The sequence below is a fragment of the Oryx dammah genome, unplaced genomic scaffold (assembly GCF_014754425.2).
Source record: "Oryx dammah isolate SB20612 unplaced genomic scaffold, SCBI_Odam_1.1 HiC_scaffold_10, whole genome shotgun sequence".
NCBI classification, from domain to species: Eukaryota; Metazoa; Chordata; class Mammalia; order Artiodactyla; family Bovidae; genus Oryx; species Oryx dammah.
This window is the reverse complement of record NW_024070194.1, coordinates 63,022,564-63,045,976: the sequence shown is the minus strand read 5'-3', so window position 1 is coordinate 63,045,976 and position 23,413 is coordinate 63,022,564. Positions and strand designations below refer to the sequence as shown.

Below are 23,413 nucleotides of genomic sequence, written 5' to 3'. Positions count from 1 at the left end.
TCTGTTTTGCACTTTGTAGCTATTCCTTGTTTTTTTAAACTGGAAGGAACGATTCCTAGGATTCATTTTAACTAAAGGAAGTTATTTCCAATCAACACCTCACAAAATACGCTTTTTTGTTTTGTGGGCTGGGGATCCTCGAAAACACCTAATACTTTGGAAAATAGGGGGACCTTAAACTAGTCTCATGGGATTCCCAGGTAAAGAATGCCAGTGGTAAAGAATCGGTCTGCCAAATCAGGAGACGCAGGAGAGGAGGGCTGGATCCCTAGGTCGGGAAGATCCCCTGGAGAAGGAAACAGCAATCCACTGCAGTATTCTTGCCGGGAAGGGAAAATCCCGTGGACCGAGGAGTCTGGCGGGGTTCTGTGCGGTAGCAAAGACTCGAATAGGACTGAGACCACACAGAGCACAAATCAATCACACAGCCGAACTCTGCGGCTGCAGGCATTCCAAGCATCCTTTCGTAATCAATTCTATTCAGAATTAATCACTGCAGAAGCGAAGCTTGTCCGCCAGCCTGAACTTGACAGTTGAAACACTCCTCCCTTTTAAGCAGCAAACGGCAGCTGCTCAGAGAAACTGTAGTCTGTACCCAGGTTTAAGGACCAGGAAGGCTCCTCCTAGTCAACAGAAACTCAAAAATGGTAACTCAGCGACAGCTTCTAAACAGGAAGACACCGGATGAAGCGTTCTTCCCGGGAAACTCCGCGAGTTCCACGCACTCCCCCGCTTTCCAACCCTCCGGTAGCTCGGAGCCCACCCACCGGAAGTGAAACTTGAGGAAACGCCACATCGAAGGCGTGTGCTGACGTAAGCGCGCTGACGTCCGGCGCCGTGCTTCCGGCGATGGGCGGTCCATGGATCCGGAGGGGAGGCGGAGCGGAGGCGGGGCTTGGGGCTGGTAGAAGCTCTGGTGGGTAGGTGGGTTCAGACCGAGGGGACTACGGGTCGGCGTTGGGCTCAGTGGGCTCGAACAAAGGACTCTCGGCCAGGGACTCGGCGCAGTGCCTTCTGACGGGTAGTTGAGCGGCAGATCGCGGCTTCTCCGCCAACCAGTGCCCTCGCCGTGCGGTCCCAAGTCGGCTTTACCTCGGTGCCCTACGGCCAGTCCCGCGGTGGGGGGCCCGGCGCAGCGGCACCTGCTGCTGAGGGACCCCGCGGCCCGCCAAGGTGCTCATGATGGGGCTGATCTTCGCGAAACTATGGAGCCTCTTCTGTAACCAAGGTGAGAAGGATGGAGCTGCGCAACGGCTCGAATCCGAGGCAGAGGGTCTAACCGCTGGAAGGGACAGCTGTCTGGGGGCTAGGGCAAGGTAAGGCAGGGCCCTCGGTGGACACAAACGTTCTGAGAAGCAGAGAAGTGACTTAGTCAAGGGGGTTGGGTAGAAACTTACTGTTTTAGGTCGGAAGAAGGTGCAAGTGATGGTTGCGAGAAACGAAATGATAGTTCCGAGAAATGGAAAGTCAGAATAGGAGGCATTTGGTGTCCTGGGATCCAAACCAAGAATTTGGAAATTTTACCGAAGGAAAGCGGAGAGCAACCTAATGTTACCCGGAGACATTTGGAGGGCCTTTTCCTTTTCTAATTAAGTATCCTAAGTCTTGCCCCAGTATGTGTTCGCCCAGAAATCTATCAACTTAAAAAAAATAATAATAACGTTACTAGTGCTGCTTTGTTTTCCGCCCTGCTCTTTTATCCAGTTCGCCGTCACGTTCTCTCTGATTTCGCCCGCTTTCCCGGACTTGGGAATGAATTGAGATACACGGGTTTCTGGAAATCTTCGTACTAAACCCTTTAATCCTTTCTTCGATATTGAAAAACTCAATGCTTTTGGTTCTGTGGAGGATATTGCGTGTCCGTAATTAGTTTAGAAACTGGTTCTGAGATGTCTAAAAGTTGCAAGTCCAAACGGCCAAGAAGCTTGTAAAACCTGCTCTCAGAGTGAGTAACACGTGATGGCTTATGAAGAGAATATACCCAGACAAAAGGGCCGGCTGTAGGTAGAGTTTTAGGCATTCTTTTAACTGTTATCTCAGTAATTAAAACCGTTCTAAAACAGTTTTATTTTGCATTTACCATCCGAACATAGTAAAAGCCAGTGTTTTGGGATAGTACCAATCAGTTATTGCTAATGTGATTTATTTTTTCTGGATTTAAGAAATTAGGAGAATGAAATGGCTTTGGTCACTTGTTCTTTTTTTTTTCACTTGTTCTTTTTCAAGGTTACAAGTTAATAAAGACGGATATATGCATACACATATACGTGTGTGTATAAATGAAATTACTGCAGGTTCCAAAGTGGCCAGAGTTTTAATTCCATCTGGATGTTATCCATAACTTTAATTATTTTTTCAGCAGTGTATGTTTTCTAGTCCTCATTACATGAATTTACTATAAAGCAACATTTTAAGACATGTTTGAAAGTATAGAGATTAATAATCACCTGCTTATCTTTTCTCATAGTTTAAGAGTTCTCTGTGTGTATTTGTCCCATCCCCTTTTCTCTCCTGTTTTATTACTGTGTTTATCATTTATTTTATAGGTTTTTTTTTTTTTTGATGTGGACTATTTTTAAAGTCTTTATTGCCGTTTTTTACAGCATTGCTTCCCTTTTATGTTTGGTCCTGGGGCATGTGGGACTTTCGCTCCCTGACCAGGGCTTGAACCTGCAGCCTTGGCATTGGAAGGTGAAGTCTTAACCACTGAACCACCAGGGAAGTCCCTGTTTTGAGGCTTCTTAATCAGACTAGGCTTTCCTGATGGCTCAGAGGTTAAAGCGTCTGCCTGCAGTTCAGGTGACCTGGGTTCAGTCCCTGGGTTGGGAAGATCTCCTGGAGAAGGAAATGGCAACCTACTCCAGTATTCTTGCCTGGAGAATCCCATGGATGGAGTAGACTACGCAGTCCACGGGGTCGGGAAGAGTCGGACACGACTGAGCAACTTAACTAACTAACTAATCAGACTAGAAGGGAATTAAGTATGAAGAGGGAAAATTCAGGAGATGATGAAAGACATTCAATGGGCTACTTCTATAAGTCATAATTGTTTTGTCCTTTTAAATCCCCATTATTATTATTTAGGAATTTTTCTTTTCCTTTAACTTCCTTGTTTAGAAAATTTAGAACTACATAATGATTATTCTGTCATTGTATTCATTCATACAACTAACATTTACTCATGAGATTTAGGCATAGGAGAGACAAAGGTTAAAAATAAACAGAAAAGTTAAAGTTACGGTAGTTACTTGCTCTCAAAGTACTCAAAAAAGATGCAGCATGGTAAATTATTTCACAGATAATGTAATAAAAGCGTAGTGATGGTCACCGAGAAGGAAGCAATAAATTTTTTCTCAGGTCGTTCCTAGAAGACATTACAGTAAAAGATATACTTGGACTTTAGTGATAAATAGGTGTTTACGAGGCATGCTAAGCAGTCTGAGTGGAAGGACTGATATGCAAATAGGAGAGGAATGAAATAGTTGGCTAAGTAGTTTTGTTTGGCTGTGTCTTAGTTTGCCTGTGGGGGTAGTTGGAGGAGATGAAGCTGGAGAGGTAACCGGGAGAACCAGATCATAGGAGGCTCTGTGTGTAGACCTGCTAGCCATAGAGCCCCTCAAGAGTTTGGTCCTTGTATGTTATTTTTAGAGCAGGGGAATAATTTGATCAGATTGATACTTTACTTCTGTATTTTTACTTTCTATTTGTATCATCTGACAATCTCAGCATTTTCCATTTTCACCACTATGACACATCCAGTGATACTCAAATCACTCAGTCCTGGTTGCATATTAGAATAATGTGCCCAAGGCCCCACCTCAGACCAGTTGAATCAGAAGGGGGAGGAGTGGCCCTGGGCGTCAGCGCCAAGATGACTGGGATATAAAGAGGGAATTGAGGACTGTTTATCTTACCTTAAATAGTCCTTTCCCTTATCTTACTTCCAGCGTTTGTTTCTTATAGTATTTTAGAGCACGGGGCATCTTCTCATAAATGTGATACCTTTCTGGGAATAAGTATACTAACAGCAGATTTGGCTAAATAAAGCTATGACAAAGTGCATACTTAATCTCTGTGATTTTTGTGTTTCCTTATTTTAAGCTAGGAGACTGATTACTTCAATGTATTTATCAATGAAGGAAGTAATTTTAAATCTGATTATCTTTGCAAACTATTGTATATATCTTTGGTTGTTTCTGTGTTTTGTACAAGCATACCTCAGAGATAGTCTGAGTTCGGTTCCAGACTACCAGAATAAGGCAAAATTGCAGAAAAGCCAGTTACACAGTTTTTTTGCTTTACCAATGCACATAAAAGTTATGTTTAGGCCATACTGTAGTCTATTAAATGTGCAATAGCATTATGTCTAAAAAACAATGTACAGATCCTAGTTTAATTATTGCTGAAAATTGCTAGCCATCATCTGATAATGCAGGATTACCACAGACCTTCAATTTGTAAAAAATGAAATACCTGTGAAGTGCAATAAAATGAGGTTATGCCTGTAGAAAATGCATGTGTTGATTCACCTCTGAGATTGAGCACTCTTTTTTTTTTTTTAACTTTCTTAACTTTCTTAGACCTTGGTCTTTTTTTCTATGTGTTGTCACCACTATACAGTTGGTCATCAGTTATTTCTTATTTTACCCAGAGTTAGGAATGAGTGGAATATGATTTTAATTGTAGTTCATTTTCAGAACCAAAGAACAATGACATTTTAATTTCATTAACTCATCATTTCCTTCTCATTGGTTAATTTCATGCTATCATTTTGAGCAGTGATAGCCAATTTGTATGACATTGTTACTGTTCACTTCTGATGGCTTACATATGATGTCTCCTATTAGTATTTTGCTCTTAATTCTGGATTTTTTGCTAGTTTCAAACACACCAGACTTAAATTTATCACTGCCCCATTTTCTAAAACCTGCTTTATCCATACCTTCAGATGGTTCAGATTTCTGATCAAATGTCATTCCTCAGAGAGCCCTTTCCTTTCCTGACCGCTTTTACCCCAACATTCACTGTCTCTACCTGCCTTGTTTTTCTGAGTAATACTTATCACTCCCTGTAATCATATAAGTTTAGTTGTTTACAGTACTTATCTGTTTGTTTCAGTAGAAATGAATTCCTTGAGGCATGAACTTTGTCTTATTGTATCCCCAATATAAAAGAACTTTTTTTGTTGTTTTTCAAACAAAAATTTTATATCAAAGTAATACACTTATTAAAAAGTTATATAGTTCTAAAGTCTGTAAATGATGTATTAGTCAAATCACACGTTTCTGAATAATACGCATATTCTGGATAACATGGAAATTTTAAACTGATTTGGGGTTTTTAAAGAATTGAGGTATAATCAACACATAACATTTTATTTGTTACAGGTGTACTAATTATTTGTGTTATTGTGGTAGGAAAGAAATTAGTATTTTTATACCCTTTTCCCTCATTATCCTAGGATAGTATTTTGGGTTAATCTGCATCCTGTCTTTTCATTTTTGTGACTGTAAAGTTTTGTTACTACTGAGCTGCAATATGCTATAATTATGTTTCCCTTTTTTCTACAGCTTTTTCCCCCCTTGAATAATCACATCTCATTGCCTTAGTTTTCTTTGTGCGTGCTGTGTGCTAAGTCGCTTCAGTTGTGTCTAACTCTTTGTGACCCCATGGACTGTAGCCTCCCAGGTTCCTTTGTTCATGAAATTTTCGAGGCAAGAACAGTAGAGTTTTTGCATCACACCTATCATGATCTATTCTTCCTACTCGCCCCCTCAGTATTCCATCCTGCTCTTAGTGGGCCTGTTTCTCATCTTTGACTGCTATACTACCATTTTGGACTTGTCTTTGCTACCATTCTAGGAATTTCCTTTGCTTGTCGATTTTATTAGAAATTTCTTTTTTTCTTATTTCCTGACTGTACTCCTTGATGAAGTTCATCCTTCAGAAATTTCCTGCAAAGATGTCCAAAGTGATAATTTTTTGTGTGTGATTCCAAATACCTGAAAATATCTTGGCCTCCTCATTTTTGATTTATACTTGGGCTGGATATAGAATTCCAAGTTGGAAAGCATTTCTTTCAGAATTTTGAAAGTATTACTGTCTTCTAGCTCCCAGTATTTTTCATTCTAGGAAATCTGTTTTCTTTCTTCTTAAATTTAGGATTTCTTCCTCTACTAACCTGTAAATCTTATTGGTTATATGGTATTGAATGTCCTTTCCATTTTTCTGTCTTTTGAGTGTGTATGTGTGTGAGTTCTGGGGTATTTCTTTGTCTTCCAATCCTATTGACTATTTTTAGCTGTTATATTTCTAATTTATAAAAACTTATTATTTGCTAACTGTTATTTTGTTGGTGTTCTTATGTCATTGCTTCACAATGCTGTGTCTTCCAAGTGTCTTAGGTTTGTCTCTGTGTTTATTTTCTGTTTCTGTGTATTTACCCTGGAAGCTTTCCCTATAGAGCTGTTATAAGTAATTCCATTGCATGAATATACCACAGCATGTTTATTCATTTGCATCATGATGGGTTGTTAGATTGTTCTAAAGTGGTTTTACTTTTTTACTTTTACCAGCAACATTTGAGGCTTCTATTTGTTCCCTATCTTTACCGACGTTTGGTGTTGTCAGTATTTTAATTTTAGCTATTTTGTTGGGTGTGTAATGGTGTCTCATTTTAGTTTTAATTCGCATTTCTCTGGTGACTTTAGATGGGGAAACAGTGGAAATAGTGGCTGACTTTGTTTTTCTGGGCTCCAAAATCACTGCAGATAGTGATTGCAGCTATGAAATTAAAAGACGCTTACTCCTTGGAAGGAAAGTTATGACCAACCTAGACAGCATATTCAAAAGCAGAGATTACTTTGCCAACAAAGGTCTGTCTAGTCCAGGCTATGGTTTTTCCAGTAGTCATGGTATGGATGTGAGAGTTGGACTGTAAAGAAAGCTGAGCACCGAAGGAAGAATTGATGCTTTTGAACTGTAGTGTTGGAGAAGACTTGAGAGTCCCTTGGACTGCAAGGAGATCCAACAGTCCATCCTAAAGGAGATCAGTCCTGGGTGTTCATTGGAAGGTCTGATCTTGAAGCTGAAACTCCAGTACTTTGGCCACCTGATGCAAAGAGCTGACTCATTGGAAAAGACCCTGATGCTGGGAAAGATTGAGGGCAGGAGGAGAAGGGGACGACAGAGGATGAGATGGTTGGATGGCATCACCGACTTGACGGACATGGGTTTGGGTGGACTCCAGGAGTTGGTGATGGACAGGGGGCTTGGCATGCTGTGGTTTCATGGGGTGGCAAAGAGTCGGACACGACTGAGTGACTGAACTGAACTGATGACTTTTGGGTATTAACACTTCTTTATGTGCTAACTCGGAGACAGCAATGGCATCCCACTCCAGTACTCTTGCCTGGAGAATCCCATGGACGGAGGAGCCTGGTGGGTTGCCATCTATGGGGTCGCACAGAGTCTGACACGACTGAAGCGACTTAGCAGCAGTAGCAGCATGTGCTAAGTGTTTGTGTATCTTTCTTTGCAAAATGTTTGAATCCTTTTCCCTGCCTCTTCTTTGGGGGTCAAAAAACTTTCTATTTATCCTGGAATTGTACTTCCCGGGTGGCGCTTGTGGTAAAGAACCCTCCTGCCAGTGCAGGAGAGGTAAGAAGCATGGGTTCTATCCCTGGGTTGGGAAGATCCCCTGGAGGAGGGCATGGCAACGCACTCCAGTATTCTTACGCGGAGCATCTCATGGACTGAGGAGCCTGGTGGGTTACAGGTGGACACAACAGAAGCGACTTGGCATGCATCTTGGAATCAAGTTTTCTGTCACATGTGTTTTGTGAATATATTCACCCCTAACCCCCCAGCCTATGACTTCTCTATTCAATTTTTAACGCAGATTTTTGCTGATTGGAAGTTTTGGTTTTGGTGATGTCTCATTTCTCTATATATTATTATTTAAGTGATTGTTACTTTCTGTGTCCTGCTCCTTTCATTTAGAAGCTTTAGATTTGATGCTTTGGTCTGTGAGTCATCTCAGATTGTTTTGGGGTTGGGATTCATTATTTTATTTTAATTTTTTTAAGTGGATATTTGTCCCAGTATTTACTGAAGGCTTTTTTCCCCCAGTTGATTACTTTGAAGTCTTTACTGAAACAGAAATGTTTCTCATTTGTTAGTCACTCAGTGTCTTGACTCTTCCTAACCCAGGAATCCCGCATTGCAGGCAGATTCTTTACCCTCTGAGCCATCTGTTACCTTTAGACTTTCTCTTTTCTTGAAGTAACTTTACCATCAATTTTAAAGCTGGTATTAGTCCCACCTTTGTTTTGTTAGATATTTTCAAAGAAAAGGTTTTAATTTTCTCTTTTGTTTCTTTGTTTCTGTTTCACTAATTCTTGTTTTTTGTTTCCTCCCATCTACTTTTGAGTTTCCTATCCTCCCCTCCCCCTACCTTCTTAAGGGTTGGGTGGGTGCCACTCCAGTATGCTTGCCTAGAGGATCCTGTGGACAGAGGATCCTGGTGGGCTGCTGTCCATAGAGTTGCATAGAGTTGGACACAACTGAAGCAGCTTAGCATGCATGCATGCATTGGAGAAGGAAATTGGCAACCCACTCCAGTATTCTTGCCTGGAGAATCCCAGGGATGGGGGAACCTGGTGGGCTGCTGTCTATGGGGTCACACACAGTTGGACACGACTGAAGCCACTTAGCCGCAGCAGCAGGGTGTCGTTGTTTTTCTTTTTCCTTTCATATATAAACGTCTTAAAGCTATAAATGTTCCTCTTATTTACTGCCTGGCTTTATTCCCCAGATTTTAATATATTGTATTGCATTCAGTTTTAAGAGGGGGTAAAATGTTCTCTTACATTTACCCACGTTCCTGTTTTTCATGTTTTGAATTTCCATCTTGTATAATTTCCTTTCAGGCTAAAGGAACTACACTACCATTTTTGTAGTGTGGTTTTGCTGGTGAATCAGTTCTCTTAGTTTCCTTTCATCTGCAAATGCCTGTTTTACCTTCTTTCCTAAAGTGTATTTTTGCTGAAAATAGCATCTTGAGGTTTTTTTTTTTAACTTCATAGGCCTGTAATTTCTTAATCTATCAAATACGCAAGGTGGCCCAAGTCAGTATTTTTGTGCATTTTTGGAGACCTAGGTTCCTCAGATTTGCCGTGTAGGTAACACATTCGTTGATGAGGAGATGGGAGAGAAGGAGCAGATAAAGCTATGATGTTTTATGATTCTGTAGTAGTATAATATAGGACAGGGTTTTTTAATGGCTCTCCCTTTTGCCTTCTCCAGGAGGCAGGCTACGACTCATTGCTGTCCAGGCCTTCAGGTCTCAGGTTGTGACCTCATATTCTCTGATATTTTACTCCCTACCTATTGCAGTAATGCAAACTTATTTTCTATACATGCAGTATTTTAAATTTCCAAGTCACTAAATTTTGGCCTAGGGCAGCTTTATTTGTTTAGTTACATAGTTGTTCACATTCTCTGTGTTCATAGAGGGCTTGTTCTCATTATATGACTATTTTAGTGCAGATATTATGTATCTAGAAGATAACAATCCCTGTTTCATGATATTTAGGTGGCTATCTTTTGTCTTAAGATTAAAAATTGGTCATTTTATATACTTTTTTTGGCGTTGGTCCATTTTCATTGTTTAATAGTCTATGCTAAAACTATAAATTCTATTTGTTATCCTTACTAAAACTACAAATTGAGCATATAAAAATTTTTTTAGTTGGATAAAAGGAGAAACTTTTTTTGTTCTTTTTCCTACTTTTTTTTTTTGAAGTTCCTTTTTCATCATATTTTTCCTGTTGGCCATTTTACCTATATTTGTCTACAAGCCAGTGAGCGTACTAATTTTCTTTGAAGCCTCGTCCTGTATAGTCTTTATATCTTCCTTGCTGGGGGGCTGGGGGGTGAGGAGTTGGGGGGTGCAGCTTTTGAGGAAATCCAAGAGAATAAACACCAAAGCCAAGCCCTGTCAAAAAACTTCTGTGCAAACACTTGGTCAAAATTAAACAAAAGCTCTATGATTGAATATTTTCCTTCATTTAATACAAATAAACCTGCTTTGTGCTGGGCTCACACACCATGAGATGGTCTCTCTGGGCACCTTACTTCACTAGAAATTTCTTCCAGGAGACCAAGCTGCACCTCTACCGTCAACAAAGGTCTGAGAATAATGTTTCCAGTGCTACTAGTTGATGCATCTCCAGGGCCCAAATGATCTGGAAGAGATTTCTAGTGAAGTAAGATGCCCACAGAGACCATCTCACGGTGTGTGACGCAGTTCCAAAATGTTTGGATTCCTTGTCATTCTGATTGTTATGGCTTAACCCCAGAATTACTTGGTTTTCCACACACAACCATGCCTAAAACACACATTCCTTTCCCTTAAGCATGGGCAGCCTATTACTCTATGACAACATGTTTTTTAAATAAAAAATGCTATCCGGAAACATTGGGGGAAAGACAGTAAATCTTAATTTAATTACATTTGTAAAGTCCATTTGAAATAAAGAATTTAGTATTATCCATGTTATGGTTTGCCCTCTTTAAGCTTAACTAAAAATTAACTTTTTTTGTATTCATGGAGAATAGTTTGAAGAGCTGGAAGATAAGAATATATGGCTTACATATACATGTTGAGGAGAAGTTGCAGTTATAAAAATATACAATTGTATAATTTTCTCCTCATAACTTTAGAAATTTCAGTTTTAGTGAAATGGAAATCTCTACTCCCTGCTCTGTAAATAAAAATGACATTAAAATATTTCAAGTTCATCTCAGAGGCAGCAGTTCGCAGTTCGACCTTTGGCATAAATCCTTTCTCACCTTAATTTGAGACTCAATTGAACCATAACTGATATATTTTGGAATTTATTTTTTTAGCATACTGCTGCTGCTGCTGCTGCTGCTGCTAAGTTGCTTCAGTCGTGTCTGACTCTGTGCGACCCCATAGACAGCAGCCCACTAGGCTCCTCTGTCCCTGGGATTCTCCAGGCAAGAATACTGGAGTGGGTTGCCATTTCCTTCTCCAATGCATGAAAGTAAAAAGTGAAAGTGAAGTTGCTCAGTCATGCCCGACTCTTAGGGACCCCATGGACTGCAGCCTACCAGCCTCCTCCGTCCCTGGGATTTTCCAGGCAAGAGTACTGGCGTGGGTTGCCATTGCCTAGGTAAATAATAAAAGGACATCTATTTTAGTTAATTATGAAAGGCAAAGGAAATTGTTTTTAATCGAAGCTACGCTACAGGAAATCACTGACAGTTACATAGCTTAGTCTCTTAGTTGATCTTTTGGGTTTCAGTACATAAAATAAGAACTGTACATGGCTTGTTGATTCAGTTTAGTTCAGTCACTCAGTCATGTCCAACTCTTTGGGACCCCATGAATCGCAGCACGCCAGGCTTTCCTGTCCATCACCAACTCCCGGAGTTCACTCAGACTCACGTTCATAGAGTCAGTGATGCCATCGAGCCATCTCATCCTCTGTCGTCCCTTTCTCCTCCTGCCCTCAATCCCTCCCAGCATCAGAGTCTTTTCCACTGAGTCAACTCTTCGCATGAGGTGGCCAAAGTACTGGAGTTTCAGCTTCAGCATCATTCCTTCCAAAGAAATCCCAGGGCTGATCTCCTTCAGAATGGACTGGTTGGATCTCCTTGCAGTCCAAGGGACTCTCAAGAGTCTTCTCCAACACCACAGTTCAAAAGCATCAATTCGTCAGTGCTCAGCCTTCTTCACAGTCCAACTCTCACATCCATACATGACCACAGGAAAAACCATAGCCTTGACTAGACGGACCTTAGTCGGCAAAGTAATGTGTCTGCTTTTGAATATGCTCTCTAGGTTGGTCATAACTTTTCTTGCAAGGAATAAGCGTCTTTGAATTTCATGGCTGCAGTCACCATCTGCCGTGATTTTGGAGCCCCCCAAAATAAAGTCAAACACTGTTTCCCCATCTATTTCCCATGAAGTGATGGGACTGGATGCCATGATCTTCGTTTTCTGAATGTTGAGCTTTAAGCCAACTTTTTCACTCTCCTCTTTCACTTTCATCAAGCTGAGTGCACCTTTATGTTAGTGGCTTCTTCTCATGTCTGCTAGGGCCATGTGGTCTCCAGATCCTGGGCAGGTGGAGTTTCCAGCTGTCACCAAAATTTAGGATATCTGTTCCTCCACTAATACGAGTGCTGTCATTCGTGTACTGTTCTCAGAGACAGAAACAGGGCAACACTTCAAGATTGACTCCATTAGAAATTATGGGATACAAATCAAAAGTCAGAAAAAGAAAAAGATCACAGTGAGTTAAGCGAACAAGTTGTGTTTCTTTTTTTAAAAAGTAACTCCTGCCATAGTGAAAATAGCCTTCCCAGAGGACATGTCGTTTGTCTTGCAGTACTATAGACAGTGCCCGTGTAGCATGCGAGTCATGAGGAGATTGAGATGTTTTGTCACATGAGAACTCGTATGTGAATTATGGCTCCTCTTTTTGACAGGTGCAGTATTGATACTATTTGATTAGATGTATAATCAGAACTTTGACATTCATCAGAGGTTACCAAGAGCATCAGGGATCTGTATGCAGCAGATTCACTACAAATCAGTTGATTATGTGGCTGTTCTTTCGGCAACTTCCTTACATACCCTGTTGAATTCACTGGTAACTTTTTAAACATTCTGCCCTGGGAAAGAGGAATCATACATTCTGTATAGGTTAAAAGTCTAGCAAAGATGATATGTAAAGTATTTTCTGAATTCTAAGGCAGTTCCCAAATATCTACTACTTAACAGAATAATTAGCTGGGCCTTAAAAATGTGTTATGAAGGAAATGGCACTTCTAACACAAGGCACTAAGAAGGAGGGAACTGAAGAGTTGTTTTTGTATGAAGAGTGGAAACAGTTGAAAAAGCATGAAAAACTCAGTAATTGCTTATTTGTCTGGAAATTAATGGGAGGAAAAAAGTCTGGCTGAAATTATGTGTCTTAAAAAAAGAAATTATACATCTTATTATTGACAGGGAATACTTTTCAGTTTTTTTGGATTTTTAAGTGGAAAGAAAAAAGAATCTTGGTATGTGTAGGTCGGAAAACATCCAACTGTAAAAACAACTTGATAAAAAACTAATTTGATTGGTAGAGAGGGCAAGCAGGTCTGTACAACGCTTTTTTTTTTTTTAAACCTTACATTCTAAGTCATACTATCTCGTCAAGAATACTATTTGGGTTTTTTCCCCCAAACTCAGTATAAGTGACAAAGTTCTCTTGTGCCTGCATCTTACCCATCTCCCAGATTCTTTTATAAGAGAAAGAGAACGTCATAACGATTACCTCACTTAAGGCAAGTAGTCTTGACATCATAAAGTTTTCTTTCTGTCTGTATCTTAATCCAGGAATAAATATCCAGTGAATGATTCTCATTAGAGAGCTAACTGATAATCATTGTTGAAAGTGTGTAATTGAAGTGCACAGCAGTGTTAAATGTTTCTGGTTTGCTTTCTTTCTGTAGAACACAAGGTAATTATAGTGGGACTGGATAACGCAGGGAAAACCACCATTCTTTATCAATTGTAAGTATGGGTGTTTAATTAAACAGTTTTTATTTTCAATATTGGAGCTAATTTTGTATAATTAATGAGAATGAGATGCCATTATAAGGGGAAAACTTAAACATATGGTTTTGTATTTCGCCAAACACAAAATTTATTAAGCAGTTTTTAAGGTAAATTTGCTGTATGTTTGCTACAACCTTCAAAAACACTCATTTTTTCCCAACCTTTAAAAAAGAATTAATATTAAACTAAAAATAACTGAAGCACACATTCCTGTGAGGGAAGGATGGGATAAAGTACATTTTGCTGAACTCTTCCCTCTCTGAAGTCCATGTGAATAGAATGATATATTGAAGCTATTATTGCTCTCCTGACTAACAGCTCAGGAATTGTTTAACATACCCAGACTTGTCAAATCAAAAGAAATGAAGATCACACCTGAAAATACTGCTTTAGCGGCTTGCAACAAGAGGCTTGAGACTTCCAGAGAAATACATTACTTTCAGGATATTTTAACAGCCCATCAATCCACTTGTCAGACTGCCTCCCATTATCCTCTCAGTGCCAACGCAGTGATCCTTGTTCAACAGTGGAAGTGGATCTGTGTCCCAGGCATTTTAACCAATAATTATAAAATACAGTGCTCCATTGTGTGCTTCTCGATTCTTCCCGCCTCATCTTAAGTACATCGCTGACAACTCTCCAGAAATACTTCACTTAAGCAATGCTTAATGTTTTTTTTCAGCTGCTTTGCTGAAAAGCTACCAACTTACGGCTTGTTATTTCAGAGTTGAATGACTACTTGTTTTTCTTCAAAACATTCATCCATTGGTCGTTATGTATGCCTTAGCCTTTGGACATTAGAAGTAAACATTTTAGAAACCTGTCATCATTGAAGTAATTTTACATATAGTTTCAAAAATACGTACATTAAACCCAAGGGAGAATTACAAGCTTCTTCCAACATAGTACTGACATATTATAGGCAGATAAATTTTGTTGAATTAATTGATAAATATGATGATTATGATAATACACGTGATATGAGCATCAGTGTATTTTCATTTGCCCATCGACTATAGTTTTGGTTAATAGACATCTAGTAATCTTTATGGCTGAGCCAAGTGTTAGCTTTCTCACGTAGACACTCTTTAAGATGTTCTCAAGCCCTCGTAGCTCAGTTGGTAAAGAATCTGTCCACAATGCAGGAGACCCGGGTTTGATCCCTGGGTGGGGAAGATCCCCTGGAGAAGGAAATGGCAACCTACTCCAGTATTCTTGCCTGGAGAATCCCATGGACAGAGGAGCCTGCCAGACTACAGTCTGTGGGGTCGCAAGAGTCAGACATGACTTAGTGACTAAACAACCACCATACTCAAGCCCAGAACAGGATGGCACATAGACTGTAGCTTTAGTTAATAGACATCCAGTAGTCTTTATGGCTGAACCAAGTGTCAGTTTTTTCACGTAGACAGTCTTTAAAAAATGATAGCCTACATACTGTTCGTTGGTTACTACTTTACAAGTATAGATGACACAGTCACCTAGAAATTTGCTCTTTCAGCATAGGGGATTGGTTCTGCTCTAACTGATAAGAGGACATGGGACTGTTGGAATTCTGGCCACAAAAATGCCCTCTCACTCCACGCAGTTCTGTTCAGATCAAGCCTGTACTTTATTCTATTAAAAGAACCAAAAAGCATTTCTTCAGTTGTTGTTTGTGTAGGTATTTGTTTGCACAAATGTTCTGCAAAGTTCTATTTTTATTGCTAGTGATTACCATCATTGGTGCAAGTAAAACAGGTAGATTCATATGAAAATACAGAGATAACAGTTGCTTTGGGTTCTCAAGATTTACAAGAGTTTTTATGGTGTCTGTCTTTTAACAGCTTAATGAATGAAGTGGTTCATACATCTCCAACCATAGGAAGCAATGTTGAAGAAATAGTTGTGAAGAACACTCATTTTCTTATGTGGGATATTGGTGGTCAAGAGTCACTTCGATCATCCTGGAACACGTATTACTCAAATACAGAGGTATACTGAGGTTACTTCTGAATTTGAATGAGAAGAACCAAAGAGTAAACCCAGAAAACAGATAGGCTGTACAGAAGGCATAGTGACAGTTCCCTTTTAATAACATTCTTTTTCTGTAAGGAATTGGAGGTTTTCAAATTAAAGAGGAAAGGCAAGTCGGAAGAATAATGGGAGCTATCACTAGTGGAGTGTTTACTGTTGCCTGGCTCAGTTCATCCTTAGGCTAATACTGTAGTATCTCCATTGCTGGAGGACGTGGACACCAGGATAAGCTATATAACCTTTCCCAGCCTTACAAGAGTCTGTGGTTAGAGAGGAATACAATATTTTAAGCATAATTTAATACAGGAGTTTTAAATCACATGAATTGAACATTCACGTTTTTGGTGAGATTATATTTTAAATAAAAAGCAAATGATTTGCAAGCCATCCTCCCAGCATTCGCTGTCACTTATTTCATTATTTGAGTCAACCTAGGAATCAAATCTGGAATATCTTTTATTTGTGTTTATTTAATCTTTTTAGAGGCAAATTCTTTAAAAAAAAAAAAGTGCAGTGCTATTGAGAGAGATTTATATTCAGGAATACTAATGCACAATTGCATCTATAGTTTTTCTTTACAAAGAGCTACACCAAACCAGTTACTTTTTCTGTAATGAAACCCCTTAAAAATTGACTATTTTTTTTTTTTTTGAGAAGGAGTTGCAGAGGAGGTGGGAGTATTGATGCAAGGAATTTTGGGGGAATAACTTGTCTTTTAAAATTAAAAAAAAATTCCTCTAGATTTATATTATAATATAATAGCCTATGTGTATGTGTGTATATATTCTAGTGCAGTGTGTGACTGGTCAAACCATGATGGCATATCATAGATATTTAGCAGTTGAGCAGTGCTTAATTATTTTTATTTGCAAGGGGAGGATAGGTTGATAAGCTAATATTTATGGTTATAGGTTAGTTATATTTCTACATAACATAGTAAAATAACATTCTAAAACTAAAATGTGCTAGAATAAGGGAAGAACAACATTTTAACATAGCTGTAATTTCTTCAAAGCTCACAGTTAACTCCAAGTCTGAAAGGAGCAGTTACCTTTGGTAAATAGATCAAAGTTGGTTCTAGCTGATTCATATGTACTGATAACATTCCTAAATGATAGTTTTTCAGTTTGTTGACATAAAAAAACTTCACTAATAATGTATTATTATTAGTGACGCCACTTACATGAATTAGCCTTAGAAACTATTTCTACAAGAATATCAAAATTACTACAGAGAACTTTTTTGGCCTTCCATGTAGCACAGTAGCATAGCACATAGCATTTGTAGTCTTAGATTCTTAGGTAGAGATTTTATCTACATAGTGATTTTTGTTCACTTTGTTCATCCTTCTTATCTTGCTTCTTAAATTGTTTACATGGAGGCGTCATTTAAAAGCTGAAATGTCTCCATACAGTAAGTTACACAGTCATTGACTAATTTCTGACACCTTCCTTCTTTAACTTACAGAGTTACTTCCCCGTATTCTGTCTATTCTGACTTGGCCATATTTCTTATATTTATCCCCTGGTTTTAGATTTCCTTTTATCGCTTTATAAGCTCTTGTTAGTTTGTGCTCGAATTGCTCTGTTTGTTTCTTTTCCCTAATTGTAAGGTCATTTGGACAATATGACTCTACCCTTCCTGTGTATTTGACTCCTCTTCTATAACCCTCAAAATGTTTAGTCTCATTTCTTTTTCTTCTGTATAAGATGTTCAGTTTAGGGGCTGTTTCTCATTGTATCTTATTTTTCTTATCAAAGATGCTTTATTTTGAATATGTAACACACCTTTCTTTATTTACACCATAATCAATAGCTTTCTCCTGTTCTCTTAGAGTATTAGTAACATCCAAGTGTGTATATATATTTCCATTTAATACATTTTTCTTGCCCTTCTATTGTTGATATTTTATGTAAAAAAATTTTTTTAAGTTTTATTGAGTTATTTAAATTACTGTTACTTTTTTTTAAGACTGTGGCTGCATTTTAAAATAAATCTTAGTATATATATTAAGGGCATATTATATATTCAAATATCACTTTAAAAAAATAAACTGCATCATGGTTTTTATTTGTTGAAGTTGTGAGTTATTTTTCTTACTAACATTTGGATTTTACTGCTTGATGTGACTCAATATAATACAAATTCTTTATAATGAAAAAGACCAGTTTTATAGTGATGATATTGCCATAGTAGAAAGTACTTCTAGCACTTCGAGTAGTTTTGTAGAAAACATGAACATCCCATTCAATTTTCTTTCTTTTTACTTGTCTTCTAGTTCATCATTCTTGTGGTTGATAGCATTGACAGGGAACGACTAGCTATTACGAAAGAAGAATTATACAGAATGTTGGCTCACGAGGTAAATTTTGAAAACAAACATAAATGGAGTAAGGTATCCATATACTGCTTTTGTGTTTTCACAAAGATTAATGAGCTCTGCTGTTGGTTATTTCTTCGTTAACAAAGTTTTATATATCAAACTGATGAAAGTCATGAAGTCAAAAAATTTTAATACTTTATCAAACTTAAGAAAACCTAACACATTAATCTGGAGACTGATGCTGTTAATTGAAAATAATTTTCACAGTTAAAACTACTTGTTCATACCTTAAAAAGTCTGATAAATTGTGGCAAGAGAATGAAAAATTTAAGATCTTTTCCTCCCTATAGTTTATAATGGGCTACCCTGGTGGCTCGGTGGTAAAGAACCCTCCTGCCAATGCAGGAGGTGAAGGTTAATCTCTAGGTCAGGAAGGTCCCCTGGCAGAGGAAATGGCAGCCCAGTCCAGTATTCTCTTGCCTGGAAAATCCCATGGACAAAGGAACCTGGCAGGCTACAATCCATGGGGTCGCTTAATTCTAAATAGTTCATATATACAGAAGACTTAGTAAAACATTTACGTAGCTACCACTCAATGTAAGATGTTAAATACCTTATGAGATCTCTCCAATCTGATTTTCTTCCCTTTTCTCTGAGAGGATCCTGAAAGATTACACCATCCTAAAAGTAGTGAATTTTATGCATATTATTACTGTGCACATTATTAGTACAATTTTATGTACCCATCAACAACTATATAGTATTTTACTCTAAGTATATATACCACACTTGATCTGTTCTTCTGTTAATGAACATTGAAGTTACTTCCAGTGTTTCCAGTTGTGCAGTGAACATTAATCAATGAGCTTTGGTTGGACAGACTAATTAGCAGTATTGCTCACCCCTCACCTTCAGTACTCTCCTTTAAATCCTGAAGAGATTGTATAGTATACTATATTCACCTATTAGAATATTGCTCAGATAATTTTAAGTCATTATTTCAGATTCAGGTTTATTTTACTTTTAGCTTGACCCATTTGGCCCAACAACAGAAAAATAACTTTTAATATCTAGCTTATATTAGTTTAATGTCTTTTTTAGAGTGAATCATTAAATCATGGTTCTTTGATGTCATTTTTTATTTCAACAAAACTTTTAAATGATTAGTGCCTGATTATTTTAAAGTACAGAGATTTCATTAGAATTGTTCCGTAGGGCCTGTTCTACCCTCCTGCTTCATTAGTTTTCTTTTGAATTGTGACATTTGACGTATTATAAATATTTCATTGGGGGAGAATAGATACATGTATATATATGGTTGAGTCCCTTTGTTGTCCACCTGAAACTATCACAGCATTATTCATTGCCTGTACTCCAATATAAAATTAAAACATTAATAAAAGATGTCATGTTGATTGCAGGATTTACGGAAGGCCGCAGTCCTTATCTTTGCCAATAAACAGGATATGAAAGGGTGTATGACAGCAGCTGAAATCTCTAAATACCTCACCCTCAGCTCAATTAAGGATCATCCATGGCACATTCAGTCCTGCTGTGCTTTAACAGGAGAAGGGTGAGTATGTGACTTCTTTCAAATTTCTTACAAGTGTTTTCCACCAACTTGCTTTCTTTGAATCCTGTTCCATTTTTGTTCTTATGGTGACTCAGGTTGAAAGAATTTGACTCCATTGCTACTGTTAAATTACAGTTTAACTAAATTACCAACAATTTTTTTGGTAACTTTTAGTGTAAATGGAATGTTTTACCAAAAAAGGGGCAAGAACAAACTTTTGAAGAAAGTTTTTACAATCTAGATTTTCAGTTGTTGTTCATTTCTTACTTGTGTCATTCATTAACTGGGAGAAAACTAATGTAACCGGAATAAGAGAGGAGACGTCAAAGAAATTAAGTCTAAACTCCCAGCTTTCCACAAGAGTGCATGTCTTTCTTACCAGGAGTCATTTTGGGAGGCACACTTGTAAACAATGAACAATTAAGAAAAATGCCATTCTAATGTACTCCTCCTTTTCTAAGAACTTACATTTGGACATAGTAGACTGAGGAGAACCCATTGTATTATATATGGACTACCCAGTTTATTTCTAGGAACTTCTAGGAACTTATTTATCCTCAAATCAAACTAACCTCATTATTTCTCATACTAGAAATAACTTGTAATATAGTAGCTATATGTTGATGTTTGGACTTATACTTGTTAAAGTATACTTATAGTAGACTTAAAGGATGCTTTCAGTTTTTAATGTATAGTTTTTTTATTTTGAGAAGACTTTTGCTTTCTGTTTCAGGTTATGCCAAGGTCTAGAGTGGATGACCTCCCGGATTGGTGTGAGATAACTTTTTTGCTCGAAAGAGACTCTATTTATTCTGTGACATGAACCTAGTACATTTGGCTGCTAAAGCAGCAGCATGTTTAATTAATTTATAACAACACAAACCTCTGTGAGCAACACTTGAATCAAGTGCAGCTGAACTGGGACATAAAAGATTTTTACTTAAATTTTTTTTAATGCACTAATCTTCAGTTGGATAAACATAATGTATAACTGTTTTCAGCAACAGAATTCTTCAGACTGCTTATTCTAATTATTCAACGACTGCCTTTTAAGAAATATTTGTCATATGTTTAATGTTTTCTGAAGTATTGTAATAACTTTAACGACCAGTTTCTTTTCATTTCTTGACTGCTCCCTCCCCCTACCAGATAACTACCAGTTGTGGAAATTGTCAGGTACTGTTTGCAAACTTATCCAGCACTAACTATTTGTTCCCTCTGTAAACCACTTACTTTTGGACAGAACCTTATTATATAGAGAGAAATATGCCTAAAAGATATATATTTAAGGAGTGGATGAAAATCATGAGACCTGCCTTTTAAATGAGTTGCTTTACCCCACATTATTGCAAGTCATGGAATAATTTTAAGTTTCTAGTATCATCTCAGTTAAGAAGGGTGTTTATCTTAGAAGAATTAAGTTCAGTTTTCAGCCTACAACATGGGATTGGTTTTGGTTAAAAATTAATAATAGTAAAATCTTTATTTCAAAGCCCAACTTCAGTAGTAAATACTTTGATTAAATATGGTATTTTTAAGAGTGTCACATTATTCAATGCATATATAACTATCAGAAATTACTAAAGTGTACCAGCACTGATAACAAGGCACTTGAAATATATTTTTACTATCAATTACAAACAACTTTATTATCAGCAAAAAGTTAACTGTTTCATCTGCTTTGGGCAATAGCTAAAAAGCAGAAGAATAAACAGTTCATTTTATTTCTTAGAATTTCAAATTGTGTGATAGCATCTCTACCACCAGCAGTATATTACTTAAAAAAATCCATATGACTTTCCTTAAATCTGTTGTAGTGTAATAGGCTTGAAACAATTGCCATTTGTGTAATTATATGTTGTGTTCTAAAATCTTTTCCTAGATTATAGGAAACTGCTGAACTTAATTGTGGCTTTTAGAATATTACTATGAAACGCAAGTTTAATACACTAACAACTTAAAAAAATTTTTTTCTAGTTAAAAACTCATAATCTAGCAAAAGTTTATTGTATTGGCTAGCATTAAAACATTTTTAAGGCAGTGTCTAATACGAACAGTAATAGCATCAAAACATTTTTAAGGCAGTGTCTAATACGAACAGTAATCTAAATAGTGCATACCTTAAGAGAGGGGGGAAAGTATTGTAGTTTTGATCCTCTTTATTTCAAATATGTGCTTTTGCTATAATGAAAGGGATAATACACATACATAGAGAATAATACTTTATTTTTGCAGTATTCTTTCATTTGGGTAAAAAATAGGATTCAGTGTTCATAAAAATATCAATACCTATTCAAAAGTGATAGTTTAATATTTTTACTGTAGGTTGTTTAAATTTTGCTGTTTTCAGATATACTGGATTTATTATACTTAGTCTAAATAATTTAGTTGACTGTGGTGACATTTTTCTGATTCCTATTTAGTGGTAGTACTCCCTGGAACTGGAAATCACCAGAGGAAAACTCTCTGGGCTTTGAGACCTAGTTGTTCATTAACCTTGTTTTCAACCTTTTTCTTAAGTGATACTGTACCAGGTAGAGGGAAATTTTGTTTTTAATATAATGTATAGTCAGGAACAGGAGAGAAAAGTAGACAAGAATCAACATGGTGTGTATGTGGGATAGAATAGGGGCAGGAGAAATTATGAAAATCCCGTTTACCTAAAGCACACTTTGGCAGAATTTCTATCTTGGGTTGTATAGTTTAGCCATGAATACTGGGGATAATTCTCTGAATTCTTTCCTGAGAAAAATCATATTTAATACTCCTGTATTTGTTCTTATTGTGATATCTTTCTTCTTGTATCTAATAAGATTGGCTGGCTCCATTTTCTTCTATCAAATTATATGGTTATTTTTTTATATTACCACATCAGCATTAAACTGAAAGTGTTAATATTCGATTGTATTTTGTCAGACTACTAGTGTAGACTCAAGTTTTCTATTTGATCTTTAAAATACAATTTGTTTTATTTTCTAAATGCTTTTAAAAAAATATTTGTTGGTTCTGGATTAGAAATTGTTAGCTGTGTGTTGAAGATAAAATAGATGTCCAGCTAGGTTTTGTGCCAACGATTGGGAAAAGTTCAATTAGAAAATTCATGTAAGACTTTTAAAGTTTTTTTTATGGGTTCTCATTAGATATTTCCTCTTGTAGTAATATGAAAACTGATTATCCTTTACTCCAAGAGAATGTTTTGACCCAAGCACGTATTTAACATTGAAGCATTGATTCTGACATTTATTGAAAATCAGTCAACTGTAAGATACTGTCTGATGAAAAAATGTAAATTGTGATTAGTGCCTTTATTTGTATTTTGAGATAAGTTCTCAATTTTGTATTATACCTGTTCTTTAGAGGTCATAATTGCAGCTCATTAATTTAACAATAGTTCAGGTTTCACGCTCCCCATCAATCCCTTGGTTGCCTAGCAAAATTTCTAATAAGTGGTAGAAGGCAGGAGGACCCACCCATGTTACTTCTGGGAGATTATTCTACATATTGTTTTTAATTTGAGATAAAGAAACTAAATTTAAACAAATCTTTAAATGTAACTGTTACCCTTGTAAGTTCAAGGCATTTTTCTTAATTTTGAACACGTTGCATTCTTCCTGTTTAAACCCATCTTTCTTATCAAAGTCTATTGAGAACTTTTAGAATTAATAAGCCTTTTTATATGAGAACATAGCTGTGTATTTTGTTAATGTAATTTAATTCCTTAAGATTTGAAATAATATATCTATAATCTATTAAATAACATTAAATACAAATTTTTGCCTTTAGGTTCTTTGTTAGTATGCTTAAAGGTATAATTTTATTCTAGCTTCACTAGAGGAATGATGATAAATTGAAATTTCATTGTTAA

The 23,413-nt window shown here is 37.2% G+C and overlaps 1 protein-coding gene across 1 annotated transcript; it reads left to right on the top strand.

Moving 5' to 3' along the window:
* Positions 1-869: 869 nt before the first annotated feature.
* Positions 870-21,604, top strand: ARL5B (ADP ribosylation factor like GTPase 5B). Its single transcript, XM_040248366.1, has 6 exons — positions 870-1,228; positions 13,531-13,591; positions 15,463-15,610; positions 17,931-18,014; positions 19,397-19,548; positions 20,282-21,604. The coding sequence occupies exons 1-6, from the start codon at positions 1,180-1,182 to the stop codon at positions 20,328-20,330; spliced, it is 543 nt and encodes a 180-aa protein (XP_040104300.1). The 5' UTR covers positions 870-1,179; the 3' UTR covers positions 20,331-21,604.
* The last annotated feature ends 1,809 nt before the right edge of the window (positions 21,605-23,413 follow it).